Here is a 25,036-nt window from a genome sequence, read left to right as displayed (position 1 = left end):
ATCCCACTAGATGCAACTGTTGCAGAGGCTTTACTCCACAGAAAACGGTAGACACCGTGTGGACTATCTCAACCAAATAGAGCTGGCTCTAGATGAGATACGTTCACTTGGGACAACTTCTGCAGCTGACATAGTCTTATGGAAAGGGAAAGGAGGTCGGTTCACAACTAAATTCACAACAAGGGAGACATGGCTGCAGCTACGGGAATGTCATGATAAAAAAGACTGGGTGACAGTGATTTGGTTCTCGCAAGCGACACCAAAATACACTTTCATTGCTTGGTTAGCCACATTGAATAGGCTCTCCATAGGTGACCGTATGCAATCCTGGGGAGGAAATTTCACCACATCATGTGTTCTCTGCTCGTGCTCTCTAGAAACAATGAACCATCTGTTTTTCTCCTGTCCCTTCTCAACAGAAATTTGGACAAGCCTAACATCAAATCTTCTACTCAACAGATTTTCAACATCATGGGACCACATCCTCTCTCTACTCACGGACGCCACGCAAACCCCTGTCACTTTATACCTCTTGCGCTACACTTTTCAGGCCACAGTCCACACTATATGGAAGGAAAGAAATAGCAGAAGACAAGGAGAAGGCCAAACCCCTGCTCCCCTTTTTATCAAACTCCTGGACCGGCATGTCAGAGACAGACTGTTCTCCCTCTACACTCAAGGAAACGGAAAATACACGGCTGCAATGGAACAATGGCTCGCTTCAAGATAATTTTTCTTTTTTCATCGTCTTTAGTCTCAAATAGATAAAATCTCAAACAATTTCAAACACTCAACACAAAGCAGATGTAAAAAGTTTTTTTCGAATAAATTTTACATTTTATTTAAAGAAAAAAAAAAGGAAGAAGCGAAAGCAACAAAGGAGAAGATTGATGAAGAAGTTGAAGCTTTCGTGATTAATGCTTTTTTTTTTATGGAGGCGTTCATAGGGTTTTAAGAATGTTTATCTATTGGAATATGGGTTGAAGTTGGAATAGGAAAGGTTTAATTTATTTTCTCGATAAAATTGGAAAGTTAATATTTATCAATATAGTATTTTTCGTAGAGGCCTAAAACTCTGAAACTAACTTTACTTGTGGTTATTTTTTCGGGCCGGTTCAAAGTAATTAAATGTTAGCAAGCAAAACACAAAACAGATACCAAATACATATACAGTTTGTAGAAAAAAAACAGTAATAGTAAAATTATATTTTTTTGTAATCGTTTAATATAATATTTTGTTGGAAATCAAAACTTCACTAATAAATTTATCAACAACATGCAATATATATATTTTTTTAACATAAGAAATATTTGATTAACTTAAAGCCACAAACATATATGTAAAACAAAAGGTCCAATAAAATTTAATCATAATAAAATATCTTATAAAATATATTTANTTTTGTTGGAAATCAAAACTTCACTAATAAATTTATCAACAACATGCAATATATATATTTTTTTAACATAAGAAATATTTGATTAACTTAAAGCCACAAACATATATGTAAAACAAAAGGTCCAATAAAATTTAATCATAATAAAATATCTTATAAAATATATTTATTTTTTACATAAAAAGCCAAAAATTATTTGTCTAAAATAATATGCTTCTAAAAATTGGATACTCTAAATTAAACCATTGTTTGGATAGCTGTGTGTGCGTCAGGGCATGGCGATGAAGAACGGAAAATAAAGAAACTGGGCGGAGCTTCCACCGGAATTAATGTCTTTGATTCTGCTCCGTCTTAGTGTGGAAGAGATACTCAGCATAGCTCGGAAAGTGTGTAGATCGTGGCGAAGAGTCTCTAGAGACCCCTGGATGTGGCGTAAAATCGACTTCCTGCTCCAAAGAAACTCCCACGCCCGGTTCTATGATCTCTAGGCCATGTACCGTCAGGCCATCGATCTCAGCCGTGTCGGTTTGCGCGATTCTCTCCTCACTTACACCGCCAACAGGTTTCTAGGGTTTTATGCAAATTTCTTCCTGAAATATTTTGATTAATTGACCTTGACTTGATTTCCAATGCTATATATCTTCCAGTTTTTTTCAGTAATAGTTTTAAGTGATATGATTTGCCCCTAAATTGTGAAGATTAGAGCAAAAATTATCAAGATTATAACTGTTTCTTCCCATCACTTGAAACATTCAATTACTATTACTTGCTTTGCAAGTTTAAGAGGTCAAACTTTGTTGAACGGTTCAGCATTTTTTAATGCATTCTATTTCGCAGTGTTCAATATGGTTTATTTGGTGGTATATGTTCTGCGAGTCATGAATAAATCTTAGTTCTGTCTAGTATGATAAATATAATTGGAAAGATTCTATGAATGAAATTTTTGCATTTTATTTTATTGTTCTCATGATCAAATCATGTTATAAGTTATAACAATCATGTTATAACTCAGTATTGTACGTAAGAGTTGTCGACTTCCTTGGAATAACGACAATAGGGAATTTGGAAGCAGTCGTAAAACTCCCATTGCTTGAAGAAGTTAAGTTTTCATTCCGGCTTATCACAGAAAAGCTTTTGAAATGTGTCGGTCAGTTCTTGTCCCAATCTGAGAACGTTGAAGGTATATACGGCAATAGTTCGTGTTTTTTTTTAAGGTACGATTCATATTTATCTTTTAACCTTATTATTTTCGGACACAACCGTCTCTTGTTTTTGGGCTTTCAATTTAGTTCAGGCCGGTAACTAAGCCCATAAAACAAAATCACATTCCTTGACTCTACAAGTTTAAAGAAATCTAACCGGTTTTTAAGAAAAATTCAATAGCAAATATGAATTACAACAAAGGTTATGGATGCTTTCAGTAAAATATAAATTTGGCTGGAAAGTATCTAAGTCGGATACTAAAAAATTTGTTATTGTGTGCAAAAATAATGGGTACGAGCAACAACAAAAGATGAAACAACAGAGTATTCTGGATTATAATTTTTTTCATTAGGATTAATTACGCCAAAAATTATAAGCCAACTCATATTGGATATTTTTTGGTGGTATTAGCCATGGACTAAAACCAAGGGACTTGGAGAAACCATTACTTAAAAATAATGGTTTAACGCTAACTTATCACCAACTTTGGAATGCTCGTGAGTTATTAAGAGGTTCTCATGAAAGTGATTATGAGCAACTCCCCAAGTATATCTACAAGATAAAGAAAGCAAATCCTGGTACAATTGCTGACCTAGAGCTTGTAGGTAACCAAAGGTTTAATTACCTGTTTTTTTTGCCTTAGGTAAATGTTTAAGAGGATTTGAATTTATCAGAAATGTAATAGCAGTGGATGAGACGTTTTTGAAAGAAAAGTTTAGCATAATTGAACCTCTAGAGAAGTTTCTTTGAACCTCTTTTGTTATTTGATTCGTTTTTGATGCTATACTTTATAATATCAATATCGTTTCTTTGCATCATGAGCGAGTAGTTTACTTGTTGGGTTTATGGGGTGATTCAATGAGAATTCATGGTTCGCTTCAATTAGGTTGTTAGATCTGATTTTCGGTTCTATATTAGAATTTTTTTGGGACATATTTATTTTAATGCATGTGATTAGATTGATCACCAAGTGCTGATCTAGAGAACGGGAGCGTTAACCGCGTTATCCTACTTCTCCGAACTAGTGTTATATCAAAACCTCGCGTCGTAATCTGCGTAAGTTGAGTTGCGGAGCTTGGTGAATGTATCGAACTTGTTTTACTAGCTGGTTGACATGCGTCGTTGCCTGCGTAAGTTGAGTAACGAAGTATGAAGACTTTAGACTTTCATTCTACGATAATAGCTTGTTAATTCATTAGTGTTTCGTAGTTGACAACCTAGACCGAAATTAGATGTAACTTGTTAGATCTTGACACTTAATATTGCTTAGAATCATGAAAACCCTGAGATGACTCCAAACGCACAACGCCTTAGTCTTATAGTTTTAAACAACTTTTATTTACGCTTTCTTTATTTGCAATAGATATTAGGAAAACCAAAACCCCAATTTCTTATTTAGTCTTAACCAAAGTTCTTTCTTTTATAATTCAATTTGTGTTAGCTATTACTCTCTGTGGGATCGATCCTTAAATACTTCAACCGATTAACTGTGCACTTGCAGTAGTCGTGTGGTCTTTTAAGGTAAAAGATTTTAAAACGAAAAATGACACACATCACAAGCTTTTGGCGCCGTTGCGGGAGAGTAATTAGCTTTCCATTGAATTTGAAAAGAATTTCGTCTAAGATAGTTTGAATTTTTCTTTTGAATTTTTTAATTTTAGTTTTTTTTTTCTTTTCGATAACCTCTATTTTCGTTTGTAGTATTTGTAGATCAAGTAATCTGAGACGCCTTAAGAGTTGTCGACTTCCTTGGAATAACGACAAGAGGGATTTTGGAAGCAGTCGTAAAACTCCCATTGCTTGAAGAAGTTGAGTTTTCATTCCGGCTTATCGAAGAAGAGCTTTTGAAAGGTGTAGGTCAGTGTTGTCCCAATCTGAGAACGTTGAAGGTATATGGCAATAGTTACGTAAATAGTGGTGATGACGTTGCTCTAGCGATCGCTAAAACAATGCCCGGTCTTTGCCATCTCCAGCTTTTTGGGAACGGATTATCCAAAACCGGCTTAAAAGCCATATTTGACAACTGTCCGAACTTGGAACATCTTGAGTTACGCCGGGGACGCGTGTACTTCAATGTTATACTTGTTAAGGATTTGGAGAAGTGGTATTCCGAGAAGATCAAAGTTGTGAGATACTTATATCGCAGGGGTGAGTATGTACGTCGTCTACAGCGTACGCACGACTCGTCTTGTGACTAGATAAGGATAAGCGGATTAGGTCATTGCGAAAAATGCAATGATGACAAGTGTCTCTAGACTTGTAATTAATGAACTCGTTCGTTCGTGCCCTCTTTTCAGTACGTAGTTTCGATAGACATGTGTTGTTTCTTTGGTCTTTTAAACTTCAGAGTAGATTTTTATCGTGTAAATTCCTTGTCAGAGTAAGCTTGATTGACCCAACATTAAATACTGTACGTATGTGATTCTACGAGGACCAAATTGGAAACCAAAACCAAAACCAAAATCAAAACCGAAATAGGGGTTGATCATCTACCAAACGAAATAACTCCGCATCAAAAATTCAAAAATCAAATGGTTTAAGACAAATCCGACTTATATGTATAAACATGATACATGAACCATTTAACTGAAATTCATTAAAGATCAATAATTTTGTTAGATATACATATAAGAAAATTTAAATATACTAATAAATCTATAGTATTAATTAGTTATGTTTATTTTCTTATAAGCTTTTGGTCCAAAACAGATCGTACAAAACAAAATTCAGTCCCTAATAAAGCTATTTTCGGAAATCTGAAATAATCCAAAATCAGAATAACTTGAATCCTAGCAAACTGAATAACGAATGTCAACCCTAAGCCGAAAGTTTCAAGGAAGGTCATGAATATTTTTTGACTTTTGCTATTTATATTCGATTGTTGTTTTGCATATACATATGTTAGTTTTTATCAGTTTGTAAGTAAATAAAAAATAAAGGAGAAAAACAAGTGGCAAGTTGATAAAACAAACTTATAAAATTGGGGTTATGTTTTTTTTTTTTGTCCAATAAATAGTAAAAAGTCTAAAACTCAGATTTCTTAACCTTTATAGGGAAACTACTAATGCAAAATCGTGAATAGGTAATAAATTATATGAAATCTTGTATGGATAATAAAATTATATGAAATCTTGACTGGGTAATAAATCTTTTTTTTCTTTGGAAAGTCAAAATCCAAAAAACCACTTAAAATCTACGAACAATCTAAGGTGTAAAGTCTAAAANGATTTGACATTTGATCCTCAGAAATGACTTCGCCGTCTTCTACTTCCATGCCACCGTTGATGAAAGGCGGAGAGCCGAAACTAGGCGGATCTTCTGACGGATTTGACGTCTTCGATTCCGCAACGTCTCAGCGTGACTGAGATACTAGACAACGCTCAGAAGGTGTGCAGACCGTGGCAACATGTCTCTAAAGACCCATCGATGTGGCGTAAGATCTACATCACCTCAAACCAAAGGTGATCGATCTTGAGGCCATGTCAGATCACTATTGAGCGATTCTCTCCTAACCTACATCGCCGACAGGTTCTCTTTTAATTCTATCCTTAACACTCATAAGCAAATCTAGTACTGTCGTTGGTTTAAGTGATAAGATATGTGTTTCGGGTGAGATTGTTAGATTACATGTTTTCAACTTGTTACCAGTGTTCTAAATTACTTTAGCGCTAGTTGTGAATATATTTTTACAAATATAAAATAATATAACAATATTGCACATATAAGTAAAAACATTTAAAGAAAAATTAAATTCTTAAGTCAAAATGATGATAGAAGAAAAGTTTTTAAAAGAAAACCATTAAAAAAAATGATAATAATGAAGAAAAAAATAATCTGAATTTTTTTAAATCCAAAACCAAAACATAACATAGTTGTTTGATTCCTTGTAAGTAAGATTCATTATAATAGTAATCAAACTTGGTCAACATGATTTGAATTTAAAGGAATTCTAGTCTTGTATATGAAATGCATCTTACCAGTTGAGTAATCTGAGAAACCTTACATGTAATGTACTCTGATATTTAACATTCGAGGGATTTGCTCAAGCAGTTGTGCAACTTTCACTGCTTGAAGACCTGAGGTTTCAGAAATTTAATTATTAGGAAAGTCTCTAAAACTTGCATGCATGACTTGTTCAAATCTGAATACATTGATGCTAAAAAGCCTCCTTTCGGTTAATTATAATAGTAATGATGACGCAACAGTCAGTTTTGCAGTCTTGGAAATTCATATTCAAATATGTGAAAGAGGGCATAAAAATGGATGTAAACTACATAATGCACACACTGAGATTGCATTCTTCATTGAAACCTATCAGAATTACAATAATGCGCAGCTTGAAAATTTCAATTTTACAGTTCCAAAGAATATGGAAAACATTATCCCTAGTGATATACTTGTCGAGACCCCCAAGCAATTCAAAGAAATCTTTTGTCTTTAAGCTGATGTTGTTCTTAGAGTAATCATGAATTTCTATGTTCTAGCTGGTTTAATCTTTTGAAGGGAGCTAGATTGGAATTATGATTTGAGAATGTTTTTTATACTCATTGGTTTGACTCTGATTGGATTGTGAACATAATGAAATAGAAGAAAAATGTCATTCTTCATTATATAATAACAACTCAATCATAGTCAAAGTGATGGGTTTAAAAAGCATTCTAAAGTGAAAAGTCCAAGCTAGNAATGAAATAAAGAACCAAACCTGATCTGATTGAGCAACATAAGAGAATATGACATCAACCATGCCAAGAGAGTCAATATGTTTATGTGTATAGATGTGACTTACGATCCAAATGTTATCAACACCACCAAGAATTGCAGCAGCTATAACTTAGATCTAAATACTAGAAAAATGTCATTCTTCATTATATAATAACAACTCAATCAGAGTGAAAACGATGGGTTTAAAAAGCATTCTAAAAGTCAGAAGTCCAAGCTAACCCCATTCAAAAGACTGAACCAGCTAGTACTTAGACATCCCTGATCACACTGAGAACAACTTCAACATCATAAGAAGCTTACATACTCAGAAGCTTTCCTTGGACGGTTAGGGGTCCTGACAAATATACCACTAGAGACAATGTCTTCCATCACCTTTGCGACTGTGAAACTGAAATCTTCAAGTGGTGCATTATTGTAATCCCAATTGGCATCAATGAAGGCTACAATCTTACTGTGCGTCTTGACGTTCTTCCATGTAGGAGTTATGTACGCATATTTGAATTTGAGTTTCCAAGAATTGGGAAATAAACTCATAACTAGATAGTTATCCGTGCTTTACATCACTGGAAAATGTTTGCGTAAACTTTATTGTAATTTGTTAGTTATAAAATAATAATAGTAGAAGTTTTATTTGATTTATTCTATATATTTTTATAAACTTTTACATTTAATTTACTTAGTTTCATACTTTGATTTCAACTCGTCTTCAGTATATGAAACAATGTTCAAATCCGTAAATCATATATATTTGGTAAATTCTAGAAAAATAAAACAGAACCTGTATTGAAGCGCTCGTGTTTAGAAATCTCGATTTAACTTTTTGATTATTTTTTTTGGTCGTATATACTATATTAAATAAAATATAATATTTGGGATTTCTTAAATTTTAATAAAATGTCAATGCGTTGATGTGCAGTGCAAAAAAATGTTAAATAAATTAGATCTAATAGTTTATATTTTAAAATATAAGTAATGTTGTATCTTAGTTTTAAAATATGTCATTATTAAATGATTTTGGGATGCATATATTTAATCTTAGTTTTATAATTATTCTAAATAGTTTGTTATTGTTTCCTAAGGTTTCTGAAACAATAAAAAGAATCTGTTAAATAATTTCAAAAATATTATTTTATTATTTTGTAAACCAATATCAACTTTTTTGGCTACTTATTAAATTAATTAAAATGTAATAACGTTTTTTAAAATATGCCAGATAATAGGGTTAAATTTCTAACAACATTGTTTAGATAAGTACACAGAGATATTACTTTAGTGAACTACTAGATTCAGATCCGCACATACGTGCGAGACTGATTTCAAAAATTAAGTCTAAACCATGTAAAAAAAACCATGTCCCGATAGCCATCACTTCTAACATATATAATATTTTCTTTACCCGTAAAAACCCGTCCCTCTAAACCTAAATAGTGAATATCTCCAGTTGCTCAATAAATCCTTTCCTCTCACTTATAAAATATATATCAAGCTAAAATTGATTAATATTAAGAATAAATAGTTTTACCATAAATACAAATATGGTTTCAGAAAACTTAAATTTTGATAATTATGTCATAACTATTACAAATTATTATAAGATTTTAATACTATATATTCGAATATATATATATATATATATATCTGAAAAATATATAAGATATATAATTTGATGTTTTGTTTGTTTTGAAAAGCTTGAAACAACTTGAAAATCTGCGGGATCCACCAACAAAATATATATCTTTAGTTATCAAAATTTTCAAATCTCGTCTTTTTACCCAAAATTCTTGTCTCGTATTCAATCGGAAATAGTTTAGAAAATGTATTTTAGCGTTCACGTCTCATATTCGTTATTTGAAATAGATAGCTCTAGAAATGTTTTTGAATATATATTACTATCCCGTCCCTCTTGTATTTCCTAAAATTTTTAAAGTTATTATAACTTATATGGATCAAATGCATTTAATTTACTATAGCAATGTGTGTTATCTAATGGATTATAAAGGTTGGTATTTCTTTCGCTTCATCGATAAATAAATATTATATTTAACAAAGTTTTTTAAGTTTTCTTGGTGGTTATTTACATTTTTTCTTGGTTTCGTCTTATTTTTTCTCATCCTATTGTGTTTTCGTTTTACTTTTAACTATTTCCAAATTTTCTGTCTTGTTCCCATTCTTTGAACAAATTAAAAAACATAAAACGATAATTTTGTGAAAATGTTTGGACCATTCTTTGAACTTATCTTTATCTTGTAGTGTGAAGAGCATATATACACTTGTAACTTGTACTTAGCTTATATTATATTAAAATAATTGATTTGGTCACCTATGTCACCAAAATGCACTTATCTTTTCGGTTAAGGGTCTTGAGAGAATTACACAGTTAAGCATGCTTATGGTGGAGTAGTCTCAGGATGGGTGACCTTCCGGGAAGTGACTGTCGGAACTGTGCGAGTGAGGACAAAACACAGGAAACGATCATGTGGTGATTCGTAAGGACGGTAACAAGTCTTTAAAACCTTCCGAACGTAGCAAACCGACCGTCGGATATGGATGGGCTCACTGGCCTAGTGAGAGGACGTGAAGCCCATTAAAAAAGGTAGCCCATGGACTGGGATTGGATATGGGGCCCAGTAAAAGGTGGCAGTCGGGACGTTACACAAAACATCAATCCATGATGTGAGATCATAGATAGGACGATGATGACGAAAAACAAAACATAGCCGAAGTTTGCGTATCCATAACTCCCTGTCCTTGTGGGAAACAAGAAATCTTTCAACGAAACTCACAAAAAAAGCATCAAAGTTGGACAAAATCAGGAACGCATCGAAGTGTAAGTCCAAATCAGGAACTCATCGCCAAAGATTTCTCCATCTTGTGGACAAAAGGCTTGTTCTGACAGCATCTTGTGTAGAAAGACTACAGAGTATTTCAGATATCAAAGGTTCTCGTAACTGGCTTAACAAATCTTCCTTCCCATGGTCACATATTTTGGTCTTCTTCTTCTGTCTACCCACCACCATTTATCTATTCATGCAACTAATCTGCATTACAGATTCAAATCAGTTACTGAGTCATACGGAAACACTAGGCGGCTTGCATATCAAAGCAAAGCTAGATGCTTTTATAAAAAGTTCCCACACATAAAATTCTCAAAAACCCTATTCGAAATTACAAATTTTCAAGTGAACCAAGATGAAATATATACGTAAGTCGCCGGAAAACTCCGAAATTTTCAAATTTGTAACTTAAAATAACTACGTGAGGGCTTTGAAATATTGTGCAAAAAGTGTCTTTATTCAATAATAGAAGCCAATTATTTATACATGTGTAGTTGTCTATACGTGATAACATCGTATCTTAGAGATTCTAAAGATATAGAATATTTACATATATCTCATTTCAACCACTTGATTTCTTTGAGAGTATAAGCCATTGCGCGATATTCCGCTTAAGCTGAAGAAGATGAAACAGTGTCTTGCTTCTTTGTCTTCCACGGGATCAGAGAGTCCCCCAAATCGGTAACATAAGCAGAGAGAGAGCGACGCGTGAGCGGACAGGCGTTGTAACCAGAGTCACAGTAAGCAGAAACAACAATCGCACTGTCGGAGCGAAGTAAGATACCCTGCGCAGGAGAGCCTTTAAGATAGCGAACAAGGCGAAGAGCAGCATCCCAGTGAGCTGCACGCAGAGATTTCATAAACTGGGAAAGAATATGAACAACATAACACAAATCAGGTCTAGTGATAGTGAGGTAGATAAAACGTCCAAAAAGACGTCTATATTGTGCGAGATCATGCATCAGGCCCTTATCAGAAGCTAAATGATGGTTAAGTTCAATGGGAACAGCAGATGGCTGACAACCGAGCAATCCAGCTTCGTTAATGATGTCCAACGCATACTTTCGTTGAGAGAGACAAATACCATCAGGACCGCGAGAGACTTCAATACCCAAAAAATATTTCAACTTACCAAGATCTTTCATGTGAAAACATTGGTGAAGCTGAGCTTCAAAACTATTGAGAGCAGCAAGATCATTCCCAGCAAAAATGAAATCATCTACATAGACGAGAATATGGATAATCTTATCACCACTTCGGTAGGTGAACAATGAGTAATCTGCATAACTCTGAGTAAAACCAATCTTATGGAGAGCAGCAGAAAACTTGGCAAACCATCATCTATGGGCTTGTTTGAGACCATACAAGGATTGACGGAGACGACATACTTGGAAGGGTCAGAACATTTAAAACCTGGTGATAGTCTCATGTACACTTCCTCCTCGAGATCACCATGGAGAAAAGCATTATGGACATCCATCTGGTGGACTTACCAATCCTTTGTAGCTGCAACATCTAACAGAGACCGAACAGTTGTCAATTTTGTGACGAGAGCGAAAGTTTCTTTGTATTCAGTACCTTCTTTCTGGTGATTACCCATAGCCACGAGGCGCGCCTTGTGACGCTTGAGGGTACCATCAGAGTGGAACTTGAGTTTGTAAACCCATTTATTGTTTATGGCCTTCTTCCCATAGTTTCTTCAGACGGCCATAGTAAGCGAGGACAGGTTGACCATCTTGTTTGCAAGCAGCGATTTCATCCTTTAGAAGGGTCTTACGCACACCATTCCCTACGGAGAAACACCGTCGAATATTCTCCCACAATTGAGATGCATCAGATACGAAGGAAACCGTTGAACGAATAGGTAGGTCAATGGAAGTGCGGATCCAGCCAACGATCATAGAATTTGTGGCTAACCACATACCAAGTTCAGGTTCAGACACCGGCTTGGGAATAGATCCATCAAGGAACCCAAGCTTGGTCTTTGCTTGAAGAGAATTTTGGAGCTCCATAGCCCACTCGGCATAATTATTCTCCTTGAGAACAACAGAAGATATCAAGGCGCCATGATTGTCTCATGCACTAAGAAGGTAGGGAGAGTGTTTAGGTGATGAGGCGGCAGTAGTGCTGTCTTGCGAAGAAAGCGGAAGCTTAGAAGGATCATCTCCAGCCATCGTGTAGTATTAGAGAGGTAGTAGTAGTTTAGTATAATAGTTGGTTGAAGAAAAAAAACAAGAACAGCGGCGGTGCAAAGGACACCAACGGCTGCTATGGTAGAGAAAAGAAAAAGATTAGATCAAGGATTTTTTCTGCTCTGCTACCATGAAATATTGTGCAAAAAGTGTCTTTATTCAATAATAGAAGCCAAGTATTTATACATGTATAGTTGCTTATACGTGATAGCATTGTATCTTAGAGATTCTAAAGATATAAAATATTTACATATATCTCATTCTAAGCTAAGATCTTTGTTTATGTGATTTTGTGTCATATGTAATTGTCTTTCTATTAGTTCTATGTGTTTTCAGTGGCTCATGAGGCATGGATTCGTTTCTGAGATCGTGTGAATTGAATTGTAGAAGTTTGGAGTTGAGATTCGGATTTCCCGATTGAAAAGAAGCAATGCTCGACATGAGTGTTGATCGAAATAAGGTGTGTGTCGGTCGACACCAACGTGAGGACGAATCGAGGGCTTTGGCAAGTGTTGGTCTACACCATATGGAGGTGTCGATTGACACTGCTAGAGTTTCGGGGATGTCGAGCAAAGTGTCGGTCGACACAAGATGGCCACTGTGAAAGTAACCCAGAGCATGGCCAATGATGAGGTGGTAGAGTCGCAGGTTCATCCTAGAATGCCTAGAGACTTGGCTGGTGATGGTATCAGCAGGGATGGTGGGCCCGATGTCGGTACCGGTGTTGCCCCGAATATGGGGGTTGCAGCGGATGGTGCTCCAGGTCGGGAGGATGTCTTGGCGGGCTTGCTGGCTCAGGTTTTGATGCGGCTTCCAGTAGTGGCGCCGTCACTGGTTGGTCTGTAGGCTCTTGTAGTGCCGCCAGCAGTTGGTGGGAAGGTTCTGATGGTACCGCCTGTGGGTTGTGGGTAGGGTCAAGCGGTGCAGCCTGTGGCTGGATTGTAGGTAGGCGTGCAGCCAGGGGCCGAGGTAGTGGATGCACAGTATGTTCATATGCTGGTGCAACTACGACATGTGAGTGCGGGATACTTACCTGAGAGTATGGATATGAGTGTAGCAGATGAGTGGAGGAAGCAGATAGAGGACATCTTCTAGTCGCTTCGATGTCCTGACCACTATCGGCTGGACATGGCAGTGCACTAACTGTTGGGAGATGCAAGTGTGTTGTGGAGGTTGGTTACAGATCGAAAAGTGCAGTGGAGGATGACTTGGATGGGCTTTGTGGGAGAGTTCAACGCAAATTTATTCCCGTAGAAGGCACTAGATCGCATGGAGGCGCAGTTCTTGGGGATGAACCAGGTGAACCATACTGTGCAGGAGCTAGATGCGGAGTTCACTCGGCTTGTGGTGTATGCAGTTTGGGCTGTGGAGCCAGAGTCGGCTTAGATACGGAGATTCTTGTTGGCTCTTCGGGATGACCTAAGGACTCAGTGCAGGGTGAGGAGGTACGCTACGAAAGTGAAGCTGTTGGAGACAACAGTCGGGATAGAAGATTACTTGAGGTCACAGGTGGTGGTGGTCAATCCTTAAGCACAGACGAAGCAAACTCAGCCACATTCTGATCCTAGCAAGGGCAGAAAGCCTGCGTAGGGGCAGAAGTGGAAGTTTGACACCATGCAGAGGTCGGGGTCTTGTGGTGCGGGGTGCTTCGGGTGTGGTAGCTTGGAGCACAGGGTGGCAATTTTTCCGCAGAAGGGTAACCAACCAGCACTGCTGATGACTCGGGTGTGCTACCATTGCAGAAAGGCGAGACATCTCAGATCGGCGTGTCTCAAGCTGCATCCGATGGCGGTGGCAGAGTTACAACCAAGAGTGCAGCAGGTGAGGCAGACGGTGTTGCCATTACCAGAGGCGCCGCGTGTGTACCCGACCATATAGACGGGAGGAACCAGTGCTAACGCGATCACAAGTATAATTTCTAAACTTTACTTTGTGGTTTTTGTCATTTTTGTATATTATGGGTGTTTGTGATGAATGTTGGGGTTCTTAGTGCATAGGGTTTGTGTACGGACCTTATTGGTGGATGGACTTCTGTCCCATGTGTTGTTCGACTCCGGAGCTACTCATTGCTTTGTTACCCCAAAGTGTGCTGAGAAGGACAACATTCGTAGAGATCCCAGAGAGCAGTTCAGGAGCGTTAAGGTTGTTGGAGGCAGGATGATCCAGGTCCAAGGACGTGCGAGAGTAGGGATATTCAGGTGGCTGGGAAGTCAATGTCGGCAGACCTGGTTATTAGTCCAGTGGAGTTGTATGATGTGATTTTGGGCGTGGATTGGTTACACCTGTATCGAGTACATTTGGACTTTCATCGGGGTAAAGTTGTGTTTGAGAGGCCTGGAGTGAGGAGTTGATTTTATGAGGGAGTGAGGCCGACTCTAGGGAGTCTGGTTTTCTTAGCTGTGCAAGCAGAGAAGATGAAATGGAAGGATCGGGAGGCGTATTTGGCTACAATTTCGATGCCGGAGTTTGTAGGACAAATTGTTGTGGGTGAGATCTTTATAGTTTGAAAATTTGTAAATATTTCAGTCGTTGCAAGAGTTACCATCATTTTGCTTTGATCACTTTACAATAGAGTTGTAACCAGAAACTATGCCATTGTCCTAAGTATCCTTCCTGACGATTGACCAGTAACCCATAACACCAACTTTGGCTGCACGACGAACAAATTTAATTTTCTAGTAGATTTTAAAAATCCTTGCAGAACAAATATACATCAAAACAAAAATTACATCGACGTTTCACTATAGAAAAAGATTGTAAACTATAAACAAATAAATAAATTCTATCTCTCATTAGTTTTCCAATACACATGAACTTTTTTATATCATGTATTATTTGCATAGTTAAATTTAGTAGCTCATTTAATAATCTTAATGTAGTTATAGATTTCATTTTTATTTCTGTTTCAGCTCATAATAATTATATAACTATTGCTTTTTCATAGGCATCATTTAGGAAAATAAAATTAAATACGACGGTAACTTATTAAGGTATGTGTGACGTTCTAGAAAGAGTGAATAGAAAAAGGAGCAATACTTGGGTTTACCCCTAGGGATGAACCTCTTCATTCACCCTCTTATAAAATAAATAAATAAAATCTGTATACATTATTATAAAATTAGAAACTTAAACCGCTCTTTTATAAACTCAAATAGATATATAATTTCGTTCTAATTGTAAAATCTAAACCCTAACCATCTCATTTGTAAATCAAAACCGATATATAATTTTGTTCTAATTGTAAAATCTAAACTCTAACCATGTCATTTGTAAACCCAAACCGATATATAATTTTGTTCCAATTATAAAATCTAAACTTTAACCATCTCATTTGTAAACCCAAACCGATATATAATTTCGTTCTAATTGTAAAATCTAAACCCTAACAATCTCATTTGTAAACTCAAACCGACATATAATTTTGTTCTAATTGTAAAATCTAAATCCTAACCACCTCATTTGTAAACCCAAACGGACATATACTTTCGTTTTAATTATAAAATCTAAACCTTAATTCTCATTTATAAATCCAAACCGATATATAACCTTGTTTAATTGTAAAATATAAACCAAACCAATATTTAACTTTTTTTAAATAAAAGTATTCATAATTTGTTTTTTTATTTTATTTTGCTTTTTAATTTAATTTTGTTTTATTTTTAAAATAAAATATTAGATAAAACATTCTGATTGGTTGAGAGGGAGGGAGTAAATACAAAAAGATCACCTTTTAAGTATTTTTCTAGAAAAAGGATGATGACATTATGTATGAACCAGTCACGTAGACATCACGAGTCATTTTAGTTACAACGAGCAAAAGCTTTGCCATTGTCTCTTCGCCTATGGGTTTTCTTATACCCCTCTCTCTCTCTCTCTCTCTCTCTCTCATTCCCCATACGCCTGTTCATCGTAAAATTCATACAACAATCCAATCTATATCTACTAATTGTACACCGACTCTAAATCATTACAATATATATATCTTGTAGTCCTTAAAAAATAAAATCTAAAGTACAAGTGGTAACTCAACGATCGATAACCATTAGTAGAAACCAATAAAGAATAACTTTTAAAATCAGATACATGTACAAATATATTTCAGTGAAACAAGTAAAGTATTGCTCGATTTATAATTTCATGAAGCCATATATGTTTTTAGTCCTCTTTATCTATATATTGGTATTATACAACTTGTATATAGAAATTAGGAAAATTTGTTAAAATGTTTGTGTTTTGTGTCCACATGGATCCTGCGATCCTCTCACCAAACTATATAAATCTGACCTTTGGTATAAATACGCTTTGTTTTGCATATGAGCACTTGAGCAATAAATTACTCAACCGATTGTCCTGCGTGGTTACATGTACACTTGTGTACTCTGTATCTCTAGAAATCAAAATGATATTTTCTTCAAAATGACTTTTTTACAGATATTTTTAGGGTATATATTTGTATATTGTCTTTTTTCTAGTAGGGGTATATGGATTTGTGTGTGTGTGTGTGTTAAAATCTGAAAATGAAACTTCCAATAATATATTTGTATATTTTCTTTTTCTAATAGGTGTATTGTGTGTTAAAATCTCAAAATGAAATTTCCAATAATAGTAACCAATATCCAAATGTTAATGCATTGTAGAACTCAAATCTTTTAAGTGTTTCTTTTTTTTTTTGCAGATTATGTGACAGGACCACTTGAGAAACCTCTTGTACACAAGAAGCCGCAGATCACCGGAAGAAACTGGGATTGAAATTTCCTAAAATCACTCCATAATAAATATAAATTACCATTTTCCAATTTCATTCTTTATATGATTTTATTTGTTTTAAAATTATTTATTATATAAAAATATGTATAATAAAAATACAATTGTTCACATATGTTGCAATTTGATTTTTTTTTAAAAAAATAATTAACTGATTTAAATTATCTCGCGACGAAATTAAATAGCAGGTAAAGTTTGGATCAATACTAGTATAAATTTAAATTATGATTAACTTGGTGTTATAATGGTAATTCATCATTTCATTATTTTGCTAACATTAGAAATCTTAGAATATTAGATATATCTAATTAAATTGATTAAAGTACAATAATGTAAAAACAAATTATCTTGCGGTAAACTGCGGATAAAATCTGACAATTGAAGAAGAAGAAGAAGAAGAAGAAGAAGAAGAAGAAGAAGAAGAAGAAGAAGAAGAAGAAGAAGAAGAAGAAGAAGAAGAAGAAGAAGAAGAAGAAGAAGAAGAAGAAGAAGAAGAAGAAGAAGAAGAAGAAGAAGAAGAAGAAGAAGAAGAAGAAGAAGAAGAAGAAGAAGAAGAAGAAGAAGAAGAAGAAGAAGAAGAAGAAGAAGAAGAAGAAGAAGAAGAAGAAGAAGAAGAAGAAGAAGAAGAAGAAGAAGAAGAAGAAGAAGAAGAAGAAGAAGAAGAAGAAGAAGAAGAAGAAGAAGAAGAAGAAGAAGAAGAAGAAGAAGAAGAAGAAGAAGAAGAAGAAGAAGAAGAAGAAGAAGAAGAAGAAGAAGAAGAAGAAGAAGAAGAAGAAGAAGAAGAAGAAGAAGAAGAAGAAGAAGAAGAAGAAGAAGAAGAAGAAGAAGAAGAAGAAGAAGAAGACAATGTACCATAGGCACACTTCTTACCAGATTCAAGAACTCGAATCGTAAGTAGTTTCTCTTTTCAAAAGCATCTAACTTTTTTTTCATTTTCATCAAAAGTTTTTGAAATATTTGTTGTTTCGAGTGTACCTTCTTCAAAGTGTGTCCTCACCCTAATGAAAAGCAAAGGTTGGAACTTGGGGAAAAACTTACTTTGGAGAGTAAGCAAATCAAGTTTTGGTTTCAGAACAGAAGAACTCAAATGAAGGTACTTTATTTTTAGTACTAAAAATGAAAAGTTGTAATTTTGATGGTAAAGTTATGATATTTATGTGTACTTTCGAACCCACCGTAGAATATCGTTTCAACTACTCAATCGAGGAAACAATCGGTCTCCTTCACATCTTTATCGAGATAAGTATTACTTTCATACTTCCATCCATTAGCAAATTAATTGTATTAAGCACCATACCATATGTTTTCGTGAATAGCTTATGAAAATCTACTTTTTTTTTTATATAAATTAAATAGCCTATAGGGAATGGATTCAGCGGTGGCACTTCTCTGATGTTTATGGATCTTGCCGTGTAGGACTACGAATGAGTTGTTGAAGTTAGCTGAATTGGAAAATCTTTTATGGAGATCAAAGAGTGAGAAAGAATCAATAGTCAGACCTGGGTGTACAAGAGAAACTGGTTTAGTTCTCATCAATAGTGTGGCTCTTGTCGATGCTCTTATGGACACGGTATGAGAAACTTGTATACTCTCTAGTAACCAGTATTTTATTTGATAAACATCTCAGATTTGCTTTTGGGGTTGTTACAGAACAAATGGGCGGAGATGTTTGAGTGTATTGTCGTGGTTGCATCAACCGTTGAAGTGATATCCAACGGTAGTGATGGATCAAGAAACGGCTCACTTCAACTGGTATGTTTCTCAAGAACCATAAAGATTATATATTTTGGCCACATTTCCTAATTCAGTGATCCTTTTTTGTTTTGGAAAGATGCAAGCAGAGTTTCAAGTGATGTCGCCATTAGTTCCTAACCAGTCGATATGAAACATTAAACAGTAATTTTTTTTAATAGATTAAATAATACTTCCTCCGTTTCATAATATAGGATGTTTTAGAAAGATATTTTGTTTTATAATATAGAATGTTTTCAAGTTTCTATGCAATTTTTTGGTTAAGTTAATATTATTTAATATGCAGTATTGTTTCTGATTGGTTGAACTTTTAAAAAGTAAACATTTCTTAATTTGTGTGCTTTTGTAAAACATCATACATTTTGAAATGGAGGGAGTATATTTTAATTTAAAAAACCCCAAACTAGAGAGAAGAAAATGATGGAAGAACATATCATAATTAGGTGTATTCCAAATTTGAGAGGTGTCGGGGTGATAGTGAAGCAGCAGACCACCGCCAACAAGGAGATCAAATGGCTTTTTTTTTTTCTTTTTCTTAATTTTCTTTCACAGTGGAATCTGATCTCATTACAAACTCACTCGACATGTCTTGAAAAACGAGATATTGTATAACGGGATTGGTAGGGTATAAAATGACTCAATAAGATCTAAAAACGAGAGTGGAAATATGGTAAGATTACGGGGATTTGTTTTTTTTAAATGAGATATTGTATAACAGTAGAGTGTTAGAGCAACTTCCTAAGTTATGCATAAAAGCGCAAAGAAAAAAAATCATTGCCACGGAGAGAGTGCCAATGTGGAGACATCTACTATTCATTTTGTATTTAGAGTAGAAATCCTTTTTATCTATAGAAAATATATTCAATTTGTAGTGGAAATTCTTCTTGTCTTGTCTGTAGAAAACATAATAATAATATATTTTCATTCTGTTAGAATAGAAATATAATTTTCTTTATGTCGATAATGTTAAATCTGCAAATATATTGCTTGGAGGCTACTCCTCTTGTACGTATATAAGGACTGTCTCATTAATAGAATTCTCTACGGAGTTTAATAAGTTTACATGGTATCAGAGCTAACCCTAACTAACCCTATTCTCGGTTGCTAGAACTTGATCCATCTCCGCACTTTTCTTCTTCCACCAAATTCTCTTTTTCTCTATCTCTCGTTTTCTCTCTCTATCCTTTTCTTCCTCTCTTTGTTCTCTTTCTTCTTTCCCACGATGACACTCTCAGAATCATCGACCCCTACAACCACGGAAAAACCGTTTGGTATTAGCCAGATCCGTGCCCATGTTCCCGTGATCCTCGATCTCCACAAACACAATTATGATACTTGGCGTGAGATCTTCGAAACCCACTGTACCAGTTTCGGTGTGATAGGTCTCCTTGACGGTTCGGAAAAATCCACACCCAAAACCGAGAAACAATGGAAGGAACGTGATGGCTTGGTCAAGATGTGGATCTATGGCATTGTGTCTGAAGAATTACTTGACACGATCTTGAAGGAAAAATCGCAAGCCCGTGACCTCTGGCTTCAACTCGAATCGCTCTTCCATGACAACAAAGAAGCTCAAATCCTCCAGTTTGAAAACGAGATTCGTACGCTTGAGATTGGTGACAAAACTGTCCAACAATACTGTCACAAACTCAAGACGTTATCTGAACTTCTCTCCAATCTCGACTCTCCAATCTCTGATCGTATAATGGTGATGCACATGTTGAATGGCTTATCCGACAAGTTTGATAGCATCATCAACGTGATCAAGCATCAAACACCGTTTCCTTCCTTTACCAAGCTCGCTCAATGTTAAGTATGGAAGAGGACCGTCTCAACAAACTCGTCAACCCAGCATCGCGTCACACAAATCACTCTTCTTCACCGGATGTACTCTACACGGGTGCCAACTCTCCCCAACGGTCTGCTCCTCCACAAGGTCCTGACAATCACCACGGTGGTAACTATTGACGCAACGGTCGCGGACGTGGTAGAGGCGGTCGTAACAACAGAGGACGCAGACGCTATAACAACTACAACAACTCTTGACCTAACAACAGAACATGGCCACCAAATCACTCTTGGCCATATCCTCCGCCTTGGGCTTCGGGTCCATATGGTTGGTCTTACCCATCACCATACCAGCCCAGCTACGCAGCCAGTCCGACATCGTCCTCTCTGCTGTACTCTCCGCATCACCATCCAGCTCACTTACGCAGCATACTTTGATCACACCCGCAACAACACATGCGAGGCGAAGCTCACTTCACTCATCTTGCCAATCCCACTCCGTCGGTTGGCGAATCCCCTGCTTATCTTCCCTCTGCATTATCTAGTGCGATTAGCTCCATGAGCATTCACTACCCATCTGATTCAAGCTGGTACATGGACACCGGTGCAACGAACCACGTCACGGCTAAGCCAAGTACGCTACGTCCCCCTTTTAATAAGAGCACCATTCCCTATATTACAGTTGGTAATGGGTCTTCTGCCCTTGTTACTCAAACCGGACACACCGCCATACCATCCTCATCTCGTCCTCTCCACCTTCGTGATGTTCTTGTGTGTCCCTCTATTGTTAAGAACTTGGTTTCGGTTTGTCGTTTTGTTACTGACAATCAATGTACTGTTGAGTTTGACCCTTTTGGATTTTCTGTTAAGGATGTTCTCACACGGAACCGGCTTCTCCGATGTGATAGTAGCGGCCCTCTCTACACGATTACGCCACCCACTCTCACATCTCCTCAAGCGCTCACCGTCTCCACTGTTAATGGTTCTCTTTGGCATCGTCGTCTTGGTCATTCGGGCATCTCTACGCTTTCTTCTCTTGCTTCTTTGGGTTTTATTTCATTTCGTAAGGCTGACTTGACAACTTTGTGTCATGCATGTCAGTTGGGAAAACACACTCGTCTCCCTTTCTTTAAATCTACTTCTATTGTTCGTGAACCATTTGAAATCATTCATACCGATATTTTTACATCTCCAATTTCTACTTCTAGTGGGCTTCGATATTATGTTTTATTTGTTGATGATTTCACACACTTTGTATGGGTGTATCCTCTTCGTCACAAAAGTGATGTTTTTGGGAAATTTCTTCTTTTTTCAGCGTATGTCCTGATGCACTTTCAGAGTGAAATCAAGTTTCTCCAATGAGATAACGGTGGTGAATACGATAATCGTCAATTTCATGATCTCATGTCCACCACCAGTACTCGTTTTCGTTTCTCCTGTCCGTATACGTCCCAGCAAAATGGCAAAGCTGAACGCATGATTCGCACGCTCAACAATCTTGTCCGCACTCTGTTGGTTCAAGCGTCTATGCCGCTGATTTATTGGGCTGAAGCACTCCTTACCGCATTTTACACTCTCAACCATCTCCTGTCTTTGACAATATACAATGAGATTCCGTTTGTTAAGTTACACCACTCACCGGTTCAGTTTCACCATTTCCGTGTGTTTGGTTCTCTTTGTTATCCAAATCTCACCTCCACGACACCACATAAGCTAGCTCCAAGATCGACACCTTGTGTTTTTCTCGGATATCCGACCGATCATCGTGGTTTTTGTTGTCTTGATCGCAGTACCAATCGCATTATTCTCTCCCGACATGTGATATTCGATGAGAATCGATTCCCATTTGCTCCCAGCTCTACACCTTCTATTCCTCACGAGTACGTCGCTGTCCCTCCACTACCACGGTCCATCACTCCGTTACCGCCACCACCAACTGCTCCGTCACTGCCTCATTCACCTGAACCACATCCTACACCAGTCTCGGCACCGGTACCTGCACCAACACAAGCTCCTACGTCTGGTTCTACCCACTCAATGACTACACGCAGTAAGAATGGCATTACCAAGCCTATTCAGCGCTTGTGTCTCCATACCGCGGATGTCTCTCCCCTACCTGCTTCACATGTACAAGCGGCAAAAGACCCCAACTGGAATGGGGCTATGGAAAGTGAATATGGTGCTCTTATTAAAACCGGGACGTGGTCACTTGTACCACGGCCCAAGCATGCTAATGTGGTTCGTTCTTTATGGTTATACAGACACAAATTTAATGCAGATGGGACGCTTGCTTGCTACAAAGCTCGGCTTGTTGCAAACGGTAAATCACAACAGGAGGGTGTCGATTGTGATGAGACTTTCAGCCTGGTGGTGAAACCTACTACCATTCGTGCTGTCCTTCATGTCGCTACATCACGCCAGTGGCCGCTTCATCAGCTGGATGTGCAAAACGCTTTTCTTCATGGTGATCTCAAGGAAACTGTTTATATGCACCAACCGCCAGACTTTCGTGATCATGACAAACTTGATCATGTCTGTCTTCTCCAGTGGTCCCTCTATGGTCTCAAACAAGCCCCTCGTGCTTAGAATGAGCGGTTCACTACGTATGCATGCTGTCTTGGTTTTATTCAAAGCATTGCGGATCCGTCGCTGTTCATGATGGCTCGTGGTCGTGATTTTGCGTATCTACTCTTGTATGTTGACGACATTATGCTTATTGCATCATCTCTATTACTCGTACAATCCATCGTCAAGGCCCTTAGCAGCGCGAGTTTGCTATGACTGATCTTGGTCAACTACATCACTTTCTCGGTATCAATTTTTCTCATAACTCCTCTGGTTTATTTCTTCAGCAACAAAACTATGCTGCTGATATTCTTCACCGAGAAAAGATGACGAATTGCAAACCCTGCCTCACACCAGTTGATACACTGTCAAAACTTGCTGAAGCGGTTGGTGATGCAGTTGATGATCCTACCTTGTATCGCAGTCTTGCTGGGGCATTGCAATATCTCACTATCACTCTTCCTGACATATCATATGTCGTCCACCAAATATGCTTGTACATGCATGATCCGCGAGTACCTCATTTCAGTGCACTTAAACGCATTCTCCGATATGTTGAGGGTACTATCCATCATGGTCTCCAGCTCTATACATCATCCTCTAACGATCTTATCGCCTACACTGATGCAGATTGGGCTGGATGTCCTACGACTCGCCGATCAACCTCTGGGTTTTGTGTCTTCATGGGTGATAATCTCATCTCTTGGTCATCAAAACGTCAATGTACGATGTCACACTCTAGTTCTGAGGCAGAATATAGAGGTGTTGCGAATGTGGTCGCTGAGGCTACTTGGATACATAATATTTTTCTTGAGTTACGTTGTCCTCTCTCCAAAGCCTCCCTTGTCTTTTATGATAATGTTAGTGCGGTCTACATTTCGTCTAATCCAGTTCAACACCAGCGCACCAAACATATCGAAATTGATATACATTTTGTTTGGGAAAATGTGGCTCATGGTCAAGTCAAAGTCTTTCATGTTCTGTCGTCTCTCCAATACGCCGACATCTTCACAAAGGGACTTCCCACTACCATATTTTGTGACTTTCGTTCCAGTCTGAATATCTGGCCACCTCCTGCTCTGACTGAGGGAGGGTGTTAGAATAGGAATATAGAATATTTCCTTTATGTAGATAATGTAAAATTTGTAACTATATTGCTTGGAGGCTACTCCTCTTGTACGTATATAAGGATTGCCTCATTAATAGAATTCTCTACGGAGTTTAATAAGTTTACACAGTCAAAGCAAGTAACATCAAACCCTTCATCTTCACCTTCACCTTCACCTTCACCTTCATCTTCATCTTCATCTTCATCTTCATCATCATCTTCATCTTCATCTTCCGCTTAGCTTCAGCTTCACCTTCACCTTCACCTTCACCTTCACCTTCACCTTCATCTTCATCTTCATCTTCATTTTCATCTTCATCTTCAATTTGTTGTGGAAATCCTTCTTGCCTGTAGAAAACATAAATAATAATTTACCTTCAGTCAAAGCAAGTAACATCAAACCCTTCATCTTCACCTTCATCTTCATTTTCACCTTCATCTTCACCTTCATCTTCATCTTCATTGTCACCTTCATCTTCATCTTCATCTTCATCTTCAGCTCCAGCTTCACCTTCATCTTCATCTTCATATTCATCTTCACCTTCACCTTCATCTTCATCTTCAGCTTCATCTTCAGCTTCACCTTCATCTTCATCTTCATCTTCATCTTCCTCTTCCTCTTCATCTTCATCTTCCTCTTCCTCTTCCTCTTCCTCTTCATCTTCATGGTCCTTCTTGCTCCTCTTTTTTTTCCTCGTTTTCTTTTTCCTG

The 25,036-nt window shown here is 37.0% G+C and overlaps 3 protein-coding genes across 3 annotated transcripts; 2 read left to right on the top strand and 1 right to left on the bottom strand.

Moving 5' to 3' along the window:
• Nucleotides 10,768–11,636, bottom strand: LOC109127425 (uncharacterized mitochondrial protein AtMg00810-like). Its single transcript, XM_019232088.1, has 2 exons — nt 11,492–11,636; nt 10,768–11,435 (listed from the first exon to the last, which is right to left on the bottom strand). Exons 1-2 carry the CDS (start codon nt 11,634–11,636, stop codon nt 10,768–10,770), a joined length of 813 nt encoding a protein of 270 aa, XP_019087633.1.
• Nucleotides 20,087–20,677, top strand: LOC104728825. The gene has a single exon (XM_010447754.1). It carries the CDS (start codon nt 20,087–20,089, stop codon nt 20,675–20,677), a length of 591 nt encoding a protein of 196 aa, XP_010446056.1.
• LOC109127424 (uncharacterized mitochondrial protein AtMg00810-like) lies at nt 23,311–24,317 on the top strand. The gene is made up of 2 exons (XM_019232087.1): nt 23,311–23,388; nt 23,505–24,317. Exons 1-2 carry the CDS (start codon nt 23,311–23,313, stop codon nt 24,315–24,317), a joined length of 891 nt encoding a protein of 296 aa, XP_019087632.1.

The sequence above is a fragment of the Camelina sativa genome, chromosome 11 (genome assembly GCF_000633955.1).
Source record: "Camelina sativa cultivar DH55 chromosome 11, Cs, whole genome shotgun sequence".
In the NCBI taxonomy this organism is placed as follows: Eukaryota; Viridiplantae; Streptophyta; class Magnoliopsida; order Brassicales; family Brassicaceae; genus Camelina; species Camelina sativa.
Note: the sequence above shows the minus strand (reverse complement) of the source record. Positions and strands in the feature narration are given on the sequence as shown.